General features: G+C 47.6%; 1 protein-coding gene across 2 annotated transcripts in view; it reads left to right on the top strand.

Annotated features, from left to right (window-relative positions):
- slc30a6 (solute carrier family 30 member 6) overlaps positions 1-21,175 on the top strand; it is a 77,556-nt gene extending 56,381 nt beyond the window's left edge. For both annotated transcript variants that reach the window (XM_047351238.1, XM_047351237.1), the window contains exons 10-15: positions 5,134-5,182; positions 15,526-15,645; positions 15,768-15,870; positions 15,956-16,003; positions 17,606-17,674; positions 19,828-21,175. In XM_047351238.1, coding sequence (XP_047207194.1) covers positions 5,134-5,182; positions 15,526-15,645; positions 15,768-15,870; positions 15,956-16,003; positions 17,606-17,674; positions 19,828-20,430 — 992 coding nt within the window. In that variant the 3' untranslated portion in view covers positions 20,431-21,175. The remainder of the gene's footprint in view (positions 1-5,133; positions 5,183-15,525; positions 15,646-15,767; positions 15,871-15,955; positions 16,004-17,605; positions 17,675-19,827) is intronic.
- Positions 21,176-22,133: the final 958 nt, after the last annotated feature.

The following is a 22,133-nucleotide window of genomic DNA, read 5'->3' as shown; positions in this document are numbered from 1 at the left end:
GTCTGGGCTGGGCTGAGTCTGGGCTGGGCTGAGTTTGGGCTGAGTCTGGTCTGGGCTGAATCTGGGCTGAGTCTGAGCTGGGTCTGGGCTGGGCTGAGTCTGGTCTGGGCTGAGTCTGGGCTGGTCTGAGTCTGGTCTGAGTCTGGGCTGGTCTGAGTCTGGTCTGAGCTGGGTCTGGGCTGGGCTGAGTCTGGTCTGGTCTGAGTCTGGTCTGAGTCTGGTCTGAGCTGGGTCTGGGCTGGGCTGAGTCTGGGCTGGGCTGAGTTTGGGCTGAGTCTGGTCTGGGCTGAATCTGGGCTGAGTCTGGTCTGAATCTGGGCTGGGCTGAGTCTGGTCTGAATCTGGGCTGGGCTGAGTCTGGTCTGGGCTGAGTCTGGTCTGAATCTGGTCTGGACTGAGTCTGGTCTGAATCTGGGCTGGGCTGAGTCTGGTCTGAGCTGAGTCTGGGCTGGGCTGAGTGTGGGCTGGTCTGAGTCTGGCCTGGGCTGAGTCTGGTCTGAGCTGGGTCTGGGCTGGGCTGAGTCTGGTCTGGGCTGAGTTTAGGCTGAGTCTGGTCTGGGCTGAATCTGGGCTGAGTCTGAGCTGGGTCTGGGCTGGGCTGAGTCTGGTCTGGGCTGAGTCTGGGCTGGTCTGAGTCTGGTCTGAGCTGGGTCTGGGCTGGGCTGAGTCTGGTCTGGTCTGAGTCTGGTCTGAGTCTGGTCTGAGCTGGGTCTGGGCTGGGCTGAGTCTGGTCTGGGCTGAGTTTGGGCTGAGTCTGGTCTGGGCTGAATCTGGGCTGGTCTGAGTCTGGCCTGGGCTGAGTCTGGTCTGGGCTGAGTCTGGTCTGGGCTGAGTTTGGGCTGAGTCTGGTCTGGGCTGAGTCTGTGCTGGGTCTGGTCTGGGCTGAGTCTGGGCTGGGCTGCGTCTGGTCTGAGTCTGGTCTGGGCTGAGTCTGGTCTGGGCTGAGTCTGGTCTGAGTCTGGTCTGGGCTGAGTCTGGTCTGAGCTGGGTCTGGGCTGGGCTGAGTCTGGGCTGGGCTGAGTTTGGGCTGAGTCTGGTCTGGGCTGAGTCTGTGCTGGGTCTGGTCTGGGCTGAGTCTGGGCTGGGCTGCGTCTGGTCTGAGTCTGGTCTGGGCTGAGTCTGGTCTGGGCTGGGCTGAGTCTGGTCTGGGCTGAGTCTGGGCTGAGTCTGGTCTGGGCTGAGTCTGGTCTGGGCTGAGTCTGGGCTGAGTCTGGTCTGGGCTGAGTCTGGGCTGGGCTGAGTCTGGTCTGGGCTGAGTCTGGTCTGGGCTGAATCTGGGCTGAGCTGGGTCTGGTCTGGGCTGAGTCTGGTCTGAGCTGGGTCTGGGCTGGGCTGAGTCTGGGCTGGGCTGAATCTGGGCTGAGTCTGGTCTGGGCTGTGTCTGGTCTGAGCTGAGTCTGGGCTGGGCTGAGTCTGGGCTGGGTCTGGGCTGAGTCTGGTCTGGGCTGAGTTTGGTCTGGGCTGAGTCTGGGCTGGGCTGAGTCTGGGGTGAGTCTGGGCTGAGTCTGGTCTGGGCTGCGTCTGGGCTGAGTCTGGGCTGAGTCTGGTCTGAGCTGAGTCTGGGCTGGGCTGAGTCTGGGCTGGGTCTGGGCTGAGTCTGGTCTGGGCTGAGTTTGGTCTGGGCTGAGTCTGGTCTGGGCTGAGTCTGGGCTGGGCTGAGTCTGGGCTGAGTCTGGGCTGGGTCTGGTCTGGGCTGAGTCTGGTCTGGGCTGAGTCTGGTCTGGGCTGAGTCTGGGCTGGGCTGAGTCTGGGCTGAGTCTGGTCTGGGCTGAGTCTGGTCTGGGCTGAGTCTGGGCTGGGCTGAGTCTGGGGTGAGTCTGGGCTGAGTCTGGGGATGGCTGCGTCTGGGCTGAGTCTGGGCGGGGTCTGGTCTGGGCGAGTCTGGGGTGAGTGGGCTGAGGCTGGGCTGAGTCTGGTCTGGGGTGAGAGGTCTGGGCTGAGTCTGGGCTGGCTGAGTCTGGGTGCTGAGTCTGGTCTGGGCTGAGTCTGGGCTGGGCTGCGTCTGGGCTGAGTCTGGGCTGAGTCTGGGCTGGGCTGAGTCTGATCTGAGCTGGGCTGAATCTGGGCTGGGCTGAGTCTGGTCTGGGTCTGGTCTGGGCTGAGTCTGAGCTGAGTCTGGGCTGAGTCTGGGCTGAGTCTGGTCTGGTCTGGGCTGAGTCTGGGCTGAATCTGGGCTGGTCTGAGCTGGGCTGAATCTGGGCTGGGCTGAGTCTGGGCTGAGTCTGGGCTGAGTCTGGTCTGGTCTGGGCTGAGTCTGAGCTGAGTCTGGGCTGAATCTGGGCTGGGCTGAATCTGGGCTGGGCTGGGCTGAGTCTGGTCTGGGCTGAGTCTGGGCTGAGTCTGGTCTGGGCTGAGTCTGGTCTGGGCTGAGTCTGGGCTGAGTCTGGTCTGGGCTGAGTCTGGTCTGGGCTGAGTCTGGTCTGGGCTGAGTCTGGTCTGGGCTGAATCTGGGCTGAGCTGGGTCTGGTCTGGGCTGAGTCTGGTCTGAGCTGGGTCTGGGCTGGGCTGAGTCTGGGCTGGGCTGAATCTGGGCTGAGTCTGGTCTGGGCTGTGTCTGGTCTGAGCTGAGTCTGGGCTGGGCTGAGTCTGGGCTGGGTCTGGGCTGAGTCTGGTCTGGGCTGAGTTTGGTCTGGGCTGAATCTGGGCTGAGTCTGGTCTGGGCTGTGTCTGGTCTGAGCTGAGTCTGGGCTGGGCTGAGTCTGGGCTGGGTCTGGGCTGAGTCTGGTCTGGGCTGAGTTTGGTCTGGGCTGAGTCTGGGCTGGGCTGAGTCTGGGGTGAGTCTGGGCTGAGTCTGGGCTGGGCTGCGTCTGGGCTGAGTCTGGGCTGGGTCTGGTCTGGGCTGAGTCTGGGCTGGGCTGAATCTGGGCTGAGTCTGGTCTGGGCTGAGTCTGGTCTGAGCTGAGTCTGGGCTGGGCTGAGTCTGGGCTGGGTCTGGGCTGAGTCTGGTCTGGGCTGAGTCTGGTCTGGGCTGAGTCTGGGCTGGGCTGAGTCTGGGGTGAGTCTGGGCTGAGTCTGGGCTGGGCTGCGTCTGGGCTGAGTCTGGGCTGGGTCTGGTCTGGGCTGAGTCTGGGGTGAGTGTGGGCTGGGCTGGGCTAGGCTGAGTCTGGGGTGAGTCTGGGCTGAGTCTGGGCTGGGCTGAGTCTGTGCTGAGTCTGGTCTGGGCTGAGTCTGGGCTGGGCTGCGTCTGGGCTGAGTCTGGGCTGAGTCTGGGCTGGGCTGAGTCTGATCTGAGCTGGGCTGAATCTGGGCTGGGCTGAGTCTGGTCTGGGTCTGGTCTGGGCTGAGTCTGAGCTGAGTCTGGGCTGAGTCTGGGCTGAGTCTGGTCTGGTCTGGGCTGAGTCTGGGCTGAATCTGGGCTGGTCTGAGCTGGGCTGAATCTGGGCTGGGCTGAGTCTGGGCTGAGTCTGGTCTGGTCTGGGCTGAGTCTGAGCTGAGTCTGGGCTGAATCTGGGCTGGGCTGAATCTGGGCTGGGCTAGGCTGAGTCTGGGGTGAGTCTGGGCTGGGCTGCGTCTGGGCTGGGTCTGGTCTGGACTGAGTCTGGGCTGGGTCTGGTCTGGGCTGAGTCTGGGCTGGGCTGCGTCTGGTCTGAGTCTGGTCTGGGCTGAGTCTTTGCTGGGTCTGGTCTGGGCTGAGTCTGGGATGGGCTGAGTCTGGGCTGGGCTGAGTCTGTGCTGAGTCTGGTCTGGGCTGAGTCTGGGCTGGGCTGCGTCTGGGCTGAGTCTGGGCTGAGTCTGGGCTGGGCTGAGTCTGATCTGAGCTGGGCTGAATCTGGGCTGGGCTGAGTCTGGTCTGGGTCTGGGCTGAGTCTGAGCTGAGTCTGGGCTGAGTCTGGGCTGAGTCTGGTCTGGTCTGGGCTGAGTCTGGGCTGAATCTGGGCTGGTCTGAGCTGGGCTGAATCTGGGCTGGGCTGAGTCTGGGCTGAGTCTGGTCTGGTCTGGGCTGAGTCTGAGCTGAGTCTGGGCTGAATCTGGGCTGGGCTGAATCTGGGCTGGGCTAGGCTGAGTCTGGGCTGGGTCTGGTCTGGACTGAGTCTGGGCTGGGTCTGGTCTGGGCTGAGTCTGGGCTGGGCTGGGCTGAGTCTGGGCTGAGTCTGGTCTGGTGCTGGGTCTTGAGTCTGGGCTGAGTCTGGGCTGGTCTGAGTCTGGGCTGAGTCTGGGCTGGGCTGAGTCTGGGCTGAGTCTGGTCTGGTCTGGGCTGAGTCTGAGCTGAGTCTGGGCTGAATCTGGGCTGGGCTGAATCTGGGCTGGGCTAGGCTGAGTCTGGGCTGGGTCTGGTCTGGACTGAGTCTGGGCTGGGTCTGGTCTGGGCTGAGTCTGGGCTGGGCTGCGTCTGGTCTGAGTCTGGTCTGGGCTGAGTCTTTGCTGGGTCTGGTCTGGGCTGAGTCTGGGATGGGCTGAGTCTGGGCTGGGCTGAGTCTGGGCTGAATCTGGGCTGGGCTGAGTCTGGTCTGGGCTGAGTCTGGTCTGGGGTGAGGCTGGGCGCTCAGTAAAAGACCAGAAGAAAATAGAAATGATCAAAAATCTGCTGCAGATTCTCCAGTTATTTTGTGTTATTGTTGTTTTTTTATCTATTTTATTTTTATTGGACAAAATAAATGTATTTGTTTAAAAAAGGATATTGTTTTTCTTCCTAAAATGAGCTCAGATTAGTTTACAGGAAGTATTTTTAAGAGGAAGAAGAGAAGAGGTCTGATCTTCAACAGGTAAAACAGTAAAAACTTGGTGCTCTCTTTCCGTTTTAACTTTGCTCATAAACGCCTCGAGGTGTCTCTTCTGCTCAGAGCCTTGTGGTAGGTTGAGGGCAGGACAGCCACCACATCTGCTTCTTTTTACCGCCTGGATCCTGTCATCATCTCTACGTTCACTCTGCAGGCAAATGAGATCCATTTTAGACTTTCTATTGCCGGTCAGAACAGCCCAATTCTGATCTTATTACCTCAAAAAAAAAAAATCTAAGCTGTGCTACTTCCAAACGGTTCTGTAGACCAGCCTGAATAAAGAGCGACCACCTAGAATCTATTTGCATCCACTGTCCTAACTTTGAAGACTGTCCTGGTTCTGTTACAAACACGCCTTAAACTGTGGACTGATCATGTTTCGTTGATGTGACTGAATCCATCTGTTTCCCACCAGCGGCCAGCAGCAGTTGGCTTCAGGAACACGTGGCCGACCTGAGTCGAAGGTAAGAGCGTCAACATGACCTCCTTTTGCTCCTCTCTCTTCCCCATCCTTCAGCTTTCTGCCCATCTGTCCTACCTCTCTCCTCTATCAGCAGATCTTGTGGAGGAACATCAGGGATCTGTTTACACTGAGTCAACACAGGCACACAACAGCAGTAAAACTAGCCTTCCTGTGTCTTACTCTGTCTCCAGGTGTGTGTGTGTGTGTGTGTGTGTGTGTGAGGTCAGAGGTGTCCTCGGGGTTAAAGGACTCAGGGCAATCAGATCAGAACCCTGATTGATCCTCTCAGAAACAGCTGGAGGATCATTTCTCTTCTTTCTACACTGACATGGTACCAGCAGGGGGCAGCATTCAAATCAAACAAAGGTGGGGGGATTTGGAAAATGTCAGACCAAGCTTTTACTTTCTGACCCAACTATTCACCTTACAGAACCTTTTAAGAATTCAAGGAGCTCATCGGAAAGGTTCTTCTCATTCAGTTTGACTTTAAAGGTCCAGGAGAATCAAATCATTTCTCTGTCGTACATCAGTTTCTTTGGTTCTGTGCTTCACTGATGCTGAGTTCCTGTTTTCTGCAGATATTTGAGGCTAACATTTAGAACCTGAAATGATCTTCATCCAGTCACTGAACAGTAAAGCTACCAGAACCTGTTGAAATAAATAGTTTTTACAGTCTGCTGGACAAGTAACATGAAGGAGGAGATGAACCCTAAGACAGGCGCCACACGACCCAAAAATCTTGAGGCCTTCGGGTCGTGTGGCGCCCATGTGCTCCGTAGTTTCAGGGCCCAACCGCAGACCATCTGCAGTGGTGTTATCAGAGAGATCTTTGGGTCAACCTACACCCTTCCCTGACCAGCCTGTTGTCTGGGTTCATGAGGTCTTTGATGGGATCCAGACCAGCTGTTGGGTTCTCAAGTTACTTTATAAAACCCAGTCGTAATCACAGTAACAATTTATGCAACTGCAGTGATTGCATGGACTGCTTGAATGTAATATTTAGATGGACAGTTATGTTTCCAGTGACATCCGTTTACACTCCCAGGAATACGTTTGACCAGTTGCATCGAAAGTGAAAGGATTTACTGATCCAGACCAAGAATTAAGGAAACAGTTAAGGGAATGTGGGTTACAGTTGCATCCCAGTATCTGTAGTATTTTGCTATTGCTTGTTTTCCTACAGCTGTGCAGTCATAGCCCCACATTGTTTAGATCCCATAATCTTGGTCAGGTTGTTCTATAGCTTCTAATTCTGCAGAAAGATTTGAGGGGAAATCTGAGGATGTTGTCCATGTCATTAAGATGCTCTAAAGTGTTTTACAAGTTTGTGGTACATCAACCTTTCACCAGTTTAGTATTTTAACCAAATATTTGACTTACAATCCAATGTGTTGCTGGAAGTTGAGACCAGAATATGTTGGCTCTTAAATTCTGGTGATGTTGAGTGTTTGAATAAAAAGAATTTGTGGTTCTTGATAAACTGAAAACCAGTTTTATGCTCATGCAGGCGCTCAATGAGCCGCTTAAAACACATAAACCATTTTAACATCAAGTTTAGGATTGTAACAAGAAACTGGACGCTGCGTCGTAGAGCATCAGCCACCAAACACACACTTCCAGTGTGGGTCGTCTAATACATAATAATAAAAAGAGTCATGATCTCCCAGTGTGTGGCCTTTCAGAGGTGAGGTGAGAAGCTCTGTCATCCAGGGAGAGCTCGGAGTGGAGCTGATGTAGAACCTCAGATGAGATGGTACGGGAATCTGATGAGGCCTCTGGGGCGCCTCCCTTCAGATGTTTTCCAGGCACATCCCACTGTGATCCAGAGCCAGAACTCTGTGAAGGGACTATGTATCCCTTCTGTCCAGGGAACACCATGAGATCTTCCATGGAAAAGGTTGATGTTTTGGTTTTCCCCAGTACCTGTCGCACCGATGACCCAACCTCAGCTGAGCAGAAAACAGGGGACTGAAGGAACATTGTATTATAGATCCTGCCAGAGGTTTCCCAAAATAATCCTTTGTCCATGTGGTTCTGTCAGCTGTTGATGAATCGCGGTTCTTGACACGGTGCCATCTGAGGGTTCAGACGTTTCAGCTGTCAGTCTCAGGCTTGTGGACTTATCCTTTTATGAGATTATTTTTTCTGCTTTTAGGTTTAACTTGTGGACAAATAAACACGGCAGTAATGGGATCATGTTTTCAATCACTTACAGTTCCGGACACTCGTCTTGCTTAACGAAGAGCGTCCTTCACAGTTAATTAGACCCACATATTCAGCATTTCTTTACACCTAAACTGGACCGTCCCACTGACCTAAAGTCCAGCTCTTCCTGCTGCTTGGTGCTGACCATTTTGATGATTATTGCAACCCACAGTTCATTCCTGCATCTGACGTTGCTGAAGTATGTAATGGACACACACACACACACACACACACACAGAGTCAGCAGCTCTGCAGGTTACTCGGGGCGACAGCCTCCAGAGTTGTGCAACAGAGCTGAGCTGTGATTGGCTGTGATGGCAGAAGTGAACAGGATGTCCCAGCCTAGTTTCCACTCTTTAAATACAAAGTGTTCCTGCTTGCCTTTGTGTGTGTGTGTGTGTGTGTGTGTGTGTGTGTGTGTGTGTGTGTGTGTGTGTGTGTGTGTGTGTGTGTGTGTGTGTGTGTGTGTGTGTGTGTGTGTGTGTGAATGTCCCTATTCAACCCGAACAGAGTCTGGGGGCCAACTGGGTTACATAAAGCCTGCTGCTCTGTTGGCCTTACCAGCCACAAGCCTGATATCTGTCTGCTCTGCTCGTGCACGTGATCACGTGCACGTGCTCGTGGACGGTGCTGCTGGGGAGAACAGAGACCGATTTAAAACAGGAATAAATGTCCTCTGAAAGGACACTACTGTGTCAGAGTCGCTGCTAAAACAGTTAATTAAACAGTTAACAGTTAATGTTGGATTTAGAACAGAATAATTATTCCTCTTTCAAATGAAACGTGTACAACAATGAGTTCAGTTACAACAATAAGTAGACGATGAAAAGAAAACAATTCAACAGACCAAAAAGTTTAAACTAGATCTGCAAAGCTGTTTGATTAGAGTCGAGGACCACTTAGTCTTTCATTTCCAGTTTGCTGCTGCTGCCTCAGGGCTGGAAATGCTACTCCACCAAATGCATCCAGACATTCATCCCTCCACCTGACGGTGCTGGAGCTGACGAAGTAGGAAAACCCAGCCCCGACTGGAGCTTCATAGCTCAGCTATACTTTGCAGCACAAGCACCATCGACGTTTCAAGAGGTCACAGGAAGTTGGACTATGACTTCCTTTGTAGTTTTTCAAGAAACAAAGTTTAAGTTTTAAAGTTGTTGGATTTCCCTACAAAGCATTCAGCTTAGAGTAACGCACAATCAAATTCAAAAACATTTTAGATTCAAGCTACAGTTTCATCTCCACATGTGGACTTCCTACATCAAACCGTAGGTATCTTCGTGTACCTTCACCCAGTGTGTCTCCTCCTGCCATAGGACTAACAGTCTTCTGAAACCACACACCCAGACTCTGGTTATATTTCAAAGAGTGTTTCTATCCAACCTGGACCTGAGGCCTGTCTTTAACCTCCCAGACCTCCTACAGAAAACCCTGCAGCCACGTCAGAATCTGATCTTCTGTTCATGGTTCAAACATCTAATCTTCAGGATTAGATGTTTGTTTCTGCCTGTCTGATGAAGAGTGATGCTGTGGGCTCCCTCTCCCTCCTGCTGGAATCACCATAGCAATCAGTGACTCAGCTGGTTCCCACATTACTCAGCAGCTTCTGCTTTTACTTGTTGGTCCTTCATATTAGACAGCTCTAACTGGGAGGCTGATGTGTGGTGGATTTCCATGCAGTAGCTGCACCATCTCTTCTTTAAAATGTCTTCTGAAATGTTCTCATTTCTTACTAATTTAGAAATGTTCTGCACATTTTTGTTCCCCCCTCACCCTAAATATGGTTCTGCACAAACTCTCTGGCTTCCTGTTGGACTTGGAAGGATTTAAAACATGCCTTCATGTCGTTAAACATGTCCACGTTCCAGATGTTCTTAGCTGAGTAGAACCATTGATTGCTTGGTGGCACACAGAATCTGTTTGAGTCCCACATAGGTTGTGTTTCCACCTGTTGGAGCTGAACCACTTTAACACGACGGACTAAAGAAGATTATGTGTGACAAAGGTCTTGAAATGAACTCCTGGGAGGCTTCCTTGCTTTAATGTGCAGATGAAGAGGAGGTATCTCAACAAAATCCCATCAGAATATTCTTCCTGACATTAAATTCACATTATCCAGCATTATTAATTCAAAATTAATTGAAGAATATCAGTGTTTAGTTGTTGGGGAAACAGTGGACTGGATTATGAAGTGTTCGCCTTGGTTTTAATCCTGCGCCGACACACACACACACACACACACCCACGGTTTTCAAATTATATCAATGCATCTGCAGGGATTGAAGGAACGCTGGGAACGTGAGGGTCATCCACCTCCATCCTTTGTTTCTCACTGATCTGGAGGTCATTTGCTCCGTTTTCCTGAACATAAATTATAATTAAACTTTGTTGAAAGTATTGAGCTGTGGTTGATTTAGGCGAGACTTTGGTGACGCTCATTTGTAAGTGAATCAGCAAAGGAAAAACACAGAGTTAGAAATGATGTTTGGGATTTTAGTAAAAGAAACAAATCAAACAAGTCATGAAACATAAGGACCAGTTTCAGGATTTCTCTCTTATTTTTATACATTAGAAGATGCAGATTGTTGCACAAAATGTTCACTAGGAAGGTAACATAGATTTAGTTGCTGGATTAAAAACTAAAATCAAATTTATTTTCAGTCCCTGAATGTTTATTTCTTTGATTTGTGAACATGGAGGCTTTATATTTTGCCAATATTTTACAACTTTTCCTGCTTGCCTCTGACCTCCATGACATATTTATTCAGGTTTTGCAGTGAATCATTCTGTATTTCTCAAACGTTCCATGTTTAAACACGTTTACCACATCAGAGATCGATAAAAACAATCAAGTTACTTCGTGTCAGTTGTTCTAAACTTAGAGTTCTGTCAGTGTTTTCGACAAATGAGCTTTTGTCACATTTAAATGTTCGAGAGCATCAAAAACATTCATGTCAGAGAAATATAACTTTACTAAATATAAACCGTAGTTTTTCAGTGATGACTTCCTTTATTAAAGGAAAACAGCGATTCTCACCAACCTGCCCTGTGTCACAAAGTAACTCTTTAATCATGAATCAGCTCTGATTGACCACATTTTCTGGGCACCTGATTACTGCCAGAGCTGTAAGAATAAAATATTTAAATAGAGACTATCTGACAGCACGAAGTAGGCTAAAACATCAACATCATGCTGTGATCCAAAGAAATGTAAGAACAGATGAGAAACAAAGTCACAACCCTCACTCTGGAAGGACTATGAAGCCTTTCTTAGACTCCAGAGAACTTCAGTGAGAACCATCATCCACACATGGAGAAATTCTGGAGCGGTGGAGAACTTTCCCAGGAGTTGCTGACCTACCAAAGTTACTTCAAGAGAGGCATCAGGAACTCATCCAGGAGGTCACAGAAGAACCCAGAACAACATCTAAAGCTCTGCTTCCCTCACTGTTCAGTTAAGGTCAGAGGTCATGATTCAACAATAAGGAAGAGAGATTGGAAAAAGATGGCCTCCATGGGAGACATCCAAGGCCAGAACCACTTCTGACCCAAAAACACACAAAGGCCCATTTTAACATCAACCAAAAGACATCCTGATGATCCCCAAGACTTCTGGGAAATTATTCTGTGGACTGATGAGTCAGAAGTGGACTTTTCTAGAAGGTGTTCATCCCACTTCAGAAACAGAACATCACACCTACATTCAGACATGGTGGTGGCAGTGTGATGGTTTGGGTTGCTTGACTTGTCCTAGACTCGGACTTGGGCGACTTGTTTTAGTTGATGAAACCTAGCAGACAAACCTGAAGGGGAATGTCTGGATCTGAGTTTATGACCTTAAGGTCAGGCTCTCTCTGGTTCTGCAGAGTGGCCTAGTCAAAGTCTGGACTTAAAGCTGATGGACAGCTGTTGGTGTCAAGTGTGGCCCCACCAGTGATTAGGTTTATATACAGGCTTAACTTAGTTTTAGTATCGTTTTATTCATTAATAAATGAAACCTTGTTTTTTCTCTCTGTCTGATATTCAGATTTATTTGATGACCTGAAACATTTCTGTGTGACTAAAAGCAAAAAGAGAAGAAATGTTTGTTTTAACAAAGGTTCTTGTGTTTTGTGCCGTAACAACTCTGAGATGCTGCTCCCTGGCTGAGCTCGCTTCCAGCCCGACTCTGCCGGGTTTCCAGCAGACGCGGAACGTCCTGAAGGGAATCACAACATGTTCTCCTGATTCCCAGAAACATCAGCTGTCATCCGTTCCCTGCAGCGCCTCCATTATTCAGCATCCCAGGAGCTGTGAAAACTCAGCATGACCAGATTTTAGGAATAACAGGAGGATCTCTGTTTACCCGTCCAGCCTGGGGTGAACAAGCAGAATGGCGTGTTTGACATTAATTATGTGTTAACATCCACGCCACTGTTGTTTTTAAACATCGTTTAATGACAAACTCCTCATGGCGCCGAGCTCCGCTTCATGTTGGTGACAACACTCGGCGCCTTGGAAGGAGGCTGCCTCGCAGTGCTGGCTTTTGACACGTTGGATATTCAATCTGACACTCGGCGCTGGGCTGATCGCCCTGAGAGGTTTTCATTGACCCGTTAATCTGTTTCCCAGACGCCACCCAGGGACTTCTCTGTTTGGACTGTTGGGACCCTACCCTAACCCTCCTGGACCTTAGAAGCTGTTCTTGACCAGCCTGTGGTGGATTGACTGGGACCTCCTGCAGATCTGCCATAACATCTGCTTTTATTTCTGGGATGAAATGTTCTTCGTGTGGCCTCTGTAGTCAGAAAGATGCTGTGTGAAAGTTCTCGTGGATGTTTCTGCTGTGTTGAAGACAGTTTTAGTTCCTTTAACCAGTTAGATACCAAGATGATCAGATGTGTGATAAAATGACTGAACTAATGTGCAGAAACACTAAAAATGTCTGACAGCTTGTAGAACCTTCTTCAGCAGCAACTTTGGCCCACTCTTTCGTTTGCAGATGTTTGTTTCTGCTCAGCTCTCTGAAGGTACCACCTCAACATTTTAGTCAGAATGAGGCCTGGACTTTGACTGGACCACTTTGAGTTAAAGATAAGAGTGCATCCTGCTGGACATACACACTAGAGATGAAGTTATTGAAATGTTCTGCATAGTGTTGGTCATTGTCTGGTGGAGAAGGTCCCAGTCCTCCTCATTTCTTCCAGATTGTTTTGCAACAGTTTGCGAACTGGACAACTTCACAAAGATCAGATGTCTGCTGAATATTTCTTACGTTTCTTGGACTTTTCCTACTTGCAGCCAATGATCTTCTAACATTGAACTCACAGCTCAGGTTTTTGCTTATCTTCTGTACCTAAAACGGGGCCTTCAGGTTTGGCCGATGCGTTCAGGTGCTGTAAGCCATTTGCACTCTTATTGCTTTCAAACTGTGGCTGTTTGAACTGTAGAAACTGACTGTGGCTTCACAGTCGGTTAACTTTTCAGTCTGTTTTCACATTCTGCTGTAAGTTGTTATTTAACTGGTTAATATTTACATCCAACAAACCAACTTCATCCCGTCAGAGACGTCATAGCAGGTATTAGTTTCCACAAGACTGGGGCAGGTGCAGCTTCTCCTTTACATCTACACCTAGCACCAAGCCGAGGGCACTTCCTGGGTTTCCTGATATTGATGGAGCTAGAAAAACACCTGCACGCTGCCACTGAAGAGGACCAGGTAGGACTGAAATGTCTAGATTTGATGGTAATAACTACATGTCCTCCTGGGAGCAACTACAGCCATGAATGATCACCAAGGAGATGAAGCACAGAAATCAGTCAAAAGCAAAGCTTCAGTAAGGTATCCATATAGCACTTTCTGATTCATGTCAGCATCTGCAGCCTTGGCGTCCATCACAGCTCATGGATCTTCAGAGTCGTCTTCTGGCTCAGACTTGTAAGGCTGAAGCCCTTCCAACTGGAAACCTCCTGCTGTCTGATCTTTGCTGTAGGAAAAACTCAGTCAGACTGGATGGAAATGTTTCAAAATCCACATGAGAATCTGTTAAAGGTCCTCATTCAGCTCAGTGTTCACTAAAGCCAACCTGAACCCAGCATCTTTACCTCAACCCTCATTGTTCACTTCTCCTCCTCCAACCATCTGCTGTCGGGTTGCTCCGAATGACTCCTGATCAGATCATCTGACACAATAAGACACAGCGATGCTGTTTAGTTGCTAGGAGCAAACCGTCCTTTCTGGGAATGCTGTAAATTAGATGAATGAACTCACTGTAGGTTGCTCCTTTCTGCAGAGACAAACGTTGTAAATCAGACCGACAGTTTGTAAATATTAGGCGTTAGTGGCTGCAGAGCAAGCCCAGATCATCAGTCCTCCGCCTCCGTGCCCTCTGTTGGTACAGTCTGATCATGTTTTAGGTCATACTTATTGAGAAAAGCTGGTTTTGTGTTGTTCACCAGTAAAAACTGTTTGTTAGGATGTGATTTGATCTGTGCTGATGGCAGTCGAGTAATTGATGAGCGAACGGTTTCACCTCCTTCCATGAAGCTAACATCAGTCAGATCCACCCCGGCATCCACATCACTCAGCTGCCACTTCTAAAACCGTCCTCCGCACGGGGACACCCTCCCACGCCTCGTCTTCATGTGTCACATCGCATCAAAACGCTGATTCCTGCTGAAGTGCCCTTCAGCCAAATCCCAAACCATTACCGGCTCCACAGGTGGTGGAAAACAGACCGTTTCTTCTTCTGTTAACAGCCTCAATCCCATGAAGCATTTTATCCCTAACAGAACTGACAGAAAACAGAAGAAACGTTTTACCGTGGATCACCCCGATGAGCTTAAACAATCAGACATGGTTCATCTGTAAGAAAACACAGTTGCTTTGCATTTTCTGCCTGGCTGAAACCGTTGACCCGGTAGCAATCAGTGGCTGGTACCGAGAAGTTTAAAAACCCATTTATGGTCCCAGTCAATAAGCCTTAAAAGCCATTTGTTTCCAGAAGCATTCCAGGTCTGCTGTGATTGATGGTTATATTGGCCCTTTCTCCAGCTGACCCGTTTCATCTCAGAATCAAACATCTTGGCAGGAGGCAGAACCCGGTCCTGAAATCTGCTCGACCCGTTTCCTCCTCATCCAGTTTCATTTCAGTCCAACTAATCTTTTCAAAGAGAAGAATATTAAACTTTATGTAGCGTTAAAGTGAAGAACTAGAACATCTTGGACAACCCGTCCAGCTTCTCCACCCTGAGAGGAGATCAGTGAGACACTTTTTAACAAAAACCGGATCTTTAGGAGGTTTGGGTCTGAGAAGAAAATCTGTGATTAGAGGATCTGAAACCCGTAAGCAGGGCAACACGTACTGCTTTAAACATGACTGACTATGGACTTTTAAACGGAGGCAGAGGTTCTGGAAAGTTTCAACCCAAACAAACGGCGAGCAGCTTTTTGATTTTACATCTAAAAAAATACCCAACAATTTTGGTCAAGAAGTGAATAAACTCGTATTTTATGAAGGTTCTTCACACGCAGTGAAATATTTGATTATTTCTTGTAATTCTGATGATCATGGCTTGGTCCGCAGCTCAGTCCGACTACAACAGAACCATTCAGAATGTATCTGACTGAACGGATCCCTGTTACAGTTTTATGATTGTGGTTTTAAAATTTTTCAGCTCTGAATTCGCTGATTTCATACAGAATTTATTCTGACTGGTGAAATATTCACTGGTTTGATCAGGAGTCAGCCATGTTGGTTTGGTCATGTGACAGTGATGCAGCAAAGGATTATGGGTGTCAGTGGTGTGGTGTTTTTTTTAAGGGGTCTAAAGGGTTATTGGCCATAACAGCAATACCGGATATCAATATTGGTCCAAATTTTCATATCGGTGCATCTGTAAACCTCTTCCTGGATTCATCCAACCAGCCATGTTGAAGATGCATCCTCTGGAGATCCTTCTAGTTTAGCTGATCAGATTGTTGCTCTGGTCAAACATCTAAAATGTTCTTGAAACACCTAAAGCTGTTTTTAGATCCATCCTGTCTGAACCGTTTCATCTGTGATAAACATTTTGATCTTTAACTGTGGAGGTTTGGAGTTAATTTGTTGGTTAAACCTGGAGATGATCGTGAGCTCTAATCCCGCCTCTGTTTGTTTCCAGTTTGTGCGGCATCGTTCCGGGTCTGAGCAGCGTCCTGCTCCCTCGGATGAACCCGTTTGTCCTGGTTAACTTGGCTGGAGCTCTGTCCCTCTGCGTCACCTACATGCTCATAGAAACTAAGTAAGGATTTGGGTTTGAGTTTTAGGAGCTTCTTTCCCGTGTCCAACATTAAAGTCGTCACATTTCTGGTTTCGTTTCTTGGTGAACGTTGTAACCATGGTTTTCTCTGTGTTTGTGTTCAGTAACTACAACGCAGTGGACACGGCGTCGGCAGTCGCCATCGCCCTCATGACCTTCGGCACCATGTATCCGATGAGCGTGTACAGCGGCAAAGTGCTGCTGCAGGTCAGATGAGCACCGCTGTTCGTATGTTTCTGCATTAGGAGGCTTCCAGCTGTCTAATTCATGTCCTAATGTCTCTCGTGCACAGACCACGCCCTCCCACGTCATCGGCCAGCTGGACAAACTTCTCAGAGAGGTGAGGTGAAACCCAAAGATGAATCCATCCTGGTTTTAATGTCTGGATTTATTGTGATGTTTCCTGTTCAGCTAATGTTGGACAACAGCTGCTAAAATGATTTAAAGCTAAACTCGAGTTTACTAAAAACACAACAGATTCCACGTTAATCCCAAACAAAACTGTTGGCTTCTGAAAGTATTCTCCAGGTGTTGCTCAACAAATGAACGGATCATCATCGGTGTGAAAAACCTGGAGCTTTGTCAGCTTGGTGTTCTGCATCACACAGGGCTGCTAACACAATGCCAAGGCAGAAAGACATCAGCATTGACCTTAGAGCAGCAGCTGTTGCTGCTCAATAACCGGGGCATGGTCATATGGTCATCACAGACCATCTGAAGTCTATCATCTGCAGAGAGGATGTTGGTTCCCCAGTGGAAAACATCTCAGACAGATGCCAATCTTCCCAGGAGTGGACGTCCCAGCAGATTCAGCCCAAGGTCATAGCGTGACGCTCAAAGAAATGACTAAAAACCCAAGAGCTCCATCTCAGACTCTACAGACCTCAGTTAGAATATTAAGATGGCAGCAAGACTTACATTTAAATAAAGCAGAGGACCTCTGGAACCATGATGCTCAGCTCCATGTTTGGAGAGAACCAGAGGAACATCTTGTACCAGCTACTGATAAGCTTGGTGGTGGAGGGTTGATGGTTTGGGAGCCATCAACTCATTAAATCTCCTCGCTGAAGCAAAGCATTCTCGAGTCCAGTGTGAGTCCATCTGTCCAAGGGCTGAAGCTCGGTCCAAACTGGGTCATCAACAGAACAATGGTCCAAAACTCAGCAGCAGATCTACAGGTGAATGCTGGGATAAAACCGTTTTCTCCACCAGCCGCTCAAGATTTTTACAAACTATTATTTGTCTCAAAAACACCTTTGCTATAAATTTCCATTGATCAAAAATATCTCCATTCAAGTTAAATTTGTTGAAGCAGAAAGTTCTACCATGAACATGTGTTCCTCAGGTCTCCATTAAATAGGTTCTGGTTTTCCATGTTTTTTTCAGCAAATTATGTCCTGGTTTAATTTTTCTGAATTCCTCGTTTTCTAAAGTAAAGAGGTTTTTATAATCATGGTTTATGAATCCAGTTTCTGTGGTTCAGCAGAAAAATGAACCATATTTACTGGGATTAATTACTAATAATCATTTATTATTTCTGTGAAGCTCCTAAAATCTGCCTGTCAGCTCTCAGTGTGTGTTTTGGTCATTTAAAACGATAGCAAACATTCTTGCCGTCCAGGACCAGGATGTCATCACTGGATGTCGGGTCCAGGATGGACGGCAATAAAAACCATTTAGGCTAAAACACTCAAAGCTTCGTGTTTCTCCTGAAGAGCTACGGCTCTAAAAAGTCTCTCTGCATGTTGAGTTGGTCTGGGCTTACATGTGGAGTCAGAACTCAGAGCCTGAAACCAGAACTTCCAGAACATCCCAGTTAAATGCACTGGCACCATTGTTGTTTATTTCAGTTAAACCTTTACAGCCAGAGTGGTTCTACTTGTAGAGATACAGAAACAGGTTGATTCCTGCTGACTGACTGTTTCTGTTTGTGTCCAATCAGGTATCAACTCTGGATGGAGTTCTGGAGGTTCGAAACGAGCACCTCTGGACTGTTGGTTTTGGATCTTTGGTAGGTTTCGAACCAGTCCTGACATTGCTTGACATTCTATGTTCAACACCTGCTAGTTTCATGCCTCCTGGTAGCGGAGCAGCTGGGATTTATGACCCGGTCGGGACGGGAAGACGGAACAAGTCAACCATGTAGAGATTCTGTTTAGATGTCATCTGGGTTGCAGACAGATCCAGCTGGCTCTTGGAGCAGCTGTGGAGAGACCAAAGGTCCGATTCCTTTAGAGAAACGGTCAGCTGGAGCCGATTTAACAGGCAGCAGAACCTTTAATTACATTACTGATTTAAAACTTATTTTTGTAATAATCTATGACTGAGTTCAACTCTGAGTATCTGCTAACATTTTTCCTTAAATCAAGTTATTTGTTTCCCTGCTTTTAGGACCAGAAATTCTTCAGAACTTGGTGCCTTTACTAGTTTTAATGGGAGAGGAAGTTAAACGGGCTGGGCCGCCATGATGGATTAGCATGAGGCAGGGTTCTCCAACCTGTGGCTCTTTAGAACCTCAACAGCGGCTCTGAACAAAGAAAACGGCAAAAAACCGATTTTAATATTAAAGTAATGAAAAGTTTTAGCAGTTTTTACGTAGTACCTGTATACAGGTTCCTCAGCTGAACAGCACCAGTGATTTCATTTGGTCTTTTTTTATTTGTCTTTACTGAACGTTTTTTTCTCTAAATATTAAATTCAAAAAATCCTGTTTGTTCTCTATTGTCAAAGATAGATTTTTTTCCTTCATTTTAAAACCTAAAAAAAGAAATAAAACCATTAGAATGGTGTTTTCTGTAGGAGATCCGACGGCTCAAAGATCCTTCAGTTCCTGTTTTAACAGAACCCTTCAGAGCTGAACTCTAATGGGACCCGATCAGAGTCTGGGTGTCTCTCTGGTCGCTGGGCTGATTTAACAGGACGCTGTAGGTCCTACAGCAGAGGGAGACATGCTGGGTGAAAGTAGACAGAAATACCTTGGTTCTGATGTAGAAGCTGTTCATGTGGAGATGGATCTGTAGCTATGAGTAAAAAGGTTCTGATTGTTTCACAGGGCCTAAACCTGGTTTGACATCATCAGTCTGAGCTAAGCTTTCGTGTTGATTGTGTAAAAAGTACCAAAATAAGAATTCAGTCAGAGGAAAGTCCACAGCTTGGATGTTTCTACTGGAAGATCTGGCTGAGCTGTGGAGCTCCAAACTGGACCTGGTTTATCACTGCTTTCACCAAAGGCCTGTTATAGTCTGGAGGGAATGTTTGGATCCGGTCAGCACTCTACCAAAAGTCCCAGCGCTCCATCCTGGATCAGTTAAACTTGAACTCACCAATAAAATGCTTTTTTTTAAGCGGCCCCCTTCATTACTTCCAGATCTGTTCCTGTTACAGCTAGAAGAAACTAAATGAAACTGCTTCCCAAAATAAGATTTAGAAACAAGCATCATTGTGATGAGATGAAAGTAAAACAGAATCATAAGAATGACCAGTAACAAGTAATAAAATACCTTAGATTATTTAAACAACATCAGATAATTAAAAAATCCCAAATAAAAACCTCAAACGTGCTCCCCTTGGAGGCCATCTTGTTTTCAGTTTGGATTTATGTTGTCCTTTCAGGCTCAGTACCTCCCTGTGCCTGCAGGAGGCGCAGCCTCCTATGTTTACCTTTGTTTGTCCTGCTGTTAGCGTTTTTTCCGTGCTATCCATGCTCCTGTAGTGGTTGTTGTTGTCATGTGTGGATGTTTCTGCTCACTGTTGGCCCACTGCTAACGGGGCTGCTGTCCAAACCAATTTGACCCCCTGACTGCATCCGAGCCCCCCGGGCCCGCTCGCTCTGTGTGTGTTTCTGTGCACGACCCAGGCCTTTCCACGCCTGAACATTCCCATGAGGAGAGGGAAACTAGGAACAAAGACGACCGTTTAGTGTTTTTAAGGTCAGGTCGTGACGTTAAAGGTCGATGTGGATTTGCTCTTTGGGACCAAACATTCACACTTGTTGAGTTTTTATAGAAACAAGCTGAATGTTTCATTTTTTTCTGATTTATCTTTTATTTTCGGTCTTTATTTCACTTAGCTGACAGTCATGACACATTTCAGTCTGAATGTTCCTGTTTTTTGTCTCTAACCTATTTAACCACCCCACCCCTCCCCCAATTTCCTGTGCTCCAGGCTGGCTCCGCCCACGTCCGGATCCGCAGAGACGCCAACGAGCAGCTGGTTCTGGCTCACGTCACTAACCGGCTTCTGCCACTCGTCTTCACGCTGACGGTTCAGATCTTTAAGGACGACTGGACCCGACCCCTGCTGAGCAGCGTGCTCTCCTCCCCGGCTGCTGCGCCTCCTCTGGGTCCAGCTGAAGGCTACACCTCCTCTTTTCCTCCGGCCCTGTACCCCTCCACGGCAGCAGGAGGATTACAACATTTTGATCCACTGACCTCGACCCCCTCCAAACCCAGCAGCCCTCCCCCGGAGTTCTCCTTTGACTCTCCGGGGCGGAACGTGCCGCCGATGGTGCTCCCCGCTCCAGGGCAACACGCCCACAGGCCCTACGGAGGCCTGGGACTTTCCTATGGGGTGCCGCCGTACCCAGGGATGTTGGGTCAGGGCCTGGCACGACCCGGAGCAGGGCAGGGGTTCGGTGTGCATGGATTTGGGGCCGGGTTTGGACCTCAGAGCTACAGGACTGCCTTTGTTGGCTCAACAGCCCCGCTCCGGTTTGGAACCAGCAACCCTGTGGCTCCTCAGTCCCAGTACAGGCAGCATCAACCCTGACTGAACTCCAGCTAAGCCCAGGTTCTCTTCCAGACTCGGGCTGTTGAGGAAAAACTGCTAAATCTGGTGTGAACATTTTAGGTGTGGGTCTTGGTGGCAGCAGAGGCAGAAAAACAGGCAGTTTCTGGTATTTATTCTGGAGGAAATGGGACCAACTACAGTTTGTTTATTATTAGCTTTATTTGGGAACATCCTAACCAGAATGACTGGGAGCCCCGACCGTAAGAAAACACAGAACCCAGACTGGGTTTGACTGTAATGTTAGAAGCTTTGGGAAAAGAAATGTATTTTGAAGGAAGTGAGGAAGACCTCACATGTTGGCGCCACACTGGTTTAATCTTGATGAAGATCCCAGAAAGAAAAACAGACAGTTGGCAGAAAAAAAGAAAACGTGATTCCAGCTCAGAAGAAACTTCTGTTGCGAACTTCGTTCTGTTAGATTAAGACTTCAATAAACCATCAGATTCCTTTTAAACTGTATTTAAATCAGAATAAATGAGAAAAATCATCTGTTCTGACTTCAGAGTCCAACACAGAAACATTTCTCCTCTAAACAAAGTCAACAAAATATAAAAATCTGACGTTGGTTTTGTTCCAAAACTTTCTGCAGGTTATCATTATAATCGTCCACTTGTTACTTTTATACTGTGCAGCAGTCAATTTAAAATGAAATAATTTAAAGAAATAAACATACCAGGATTAGGATCGATGTCTGTATCTGAACAATAAACTGACTTTCTCTGAATAATATTGTTTAAGTGTTTTCTGCTCACCTGAGTGCAGCTTGACGGTCAAACTTCGGTCCACATGAAGGATGATGATGGAGGATGATGATGATGGAGGATGATGATGATGGAGGATGATGATGAAGGATGATGATGGAGGATGATGATGGAGGATGATGATGATGGAGGATGATGATGGAGGATGATGATGATGGAGGATGATGATGATGGAGGATGATGATGATGGAGGATGATGATGAAGGATGATGATGATGGAGGATGATGATGATGGAGGATGATGATGATGGAGGATGATGATGAAGGATGATGATGGAGGATGATGATGATGGAGGATGATGATGATGGAGGATGATGATGAAGGATGATGATGGAGGATGATGATAAAGGATGATGATGGAGGATGATGATGGAGGATGATGATGAAGGATGATGATGAAGGATGATGATGATGATGGATGATGATGAAGGATGATGATGGAGGATGATGATGATGATGGATGATGATGAAGGATGATGATGGAGGATGATGATGATGGAGGATGATGATGAAGGATGATGATGGAGGATGATGATGAAGGATGATGATGAAGGATGATGATGGATGATGATGATGATGGAGGATGATGATGAAGGATGATGATGATGAAGGATGATGATGATGATGGATGATGATGAAGGATGTTGATGGAGGATGATGATGAAGGATGATGATGATGGATGATGATGGAGGATGATGATGAAGGATGATGATGATGAAGGATGATGATGATGAAGGATGATGATGATGATGGATGATGATGAAGGATGTTGATGGAGGATGATGATGAAGGATGATGATGAAGGATGATGATGAAGGATGATGATGAAGGATGATGATGAAGGATGATGATGGAGGATGATGAAGGATGATGATGAAGGATGATGATGAAGGATGATGATGGAGGATGATGATGATGA

This window comes from Girardinichthys multiradiatus, chromosome 22 (genome assembly GCF_021462225.1).
Source record: "Girardinichthys multiradiatus isolate DD_20200921_A chromosome 22, DD_fGirMul_XY1, whole genome shotgun sequence".
NCBI classification, from domain to species: Eukaryota; Metazoa; Chordata; class Actinopteri; order Cyprinodontiformes; family Goodeidae; genus Girardinichthys; species Girardinichthys multiradiatus.
The sequence above is the reverse complement of the archived record's forward strand: the minus strand, read 5'-3'. Positions and strand labels throughout refer to the sequence as shown.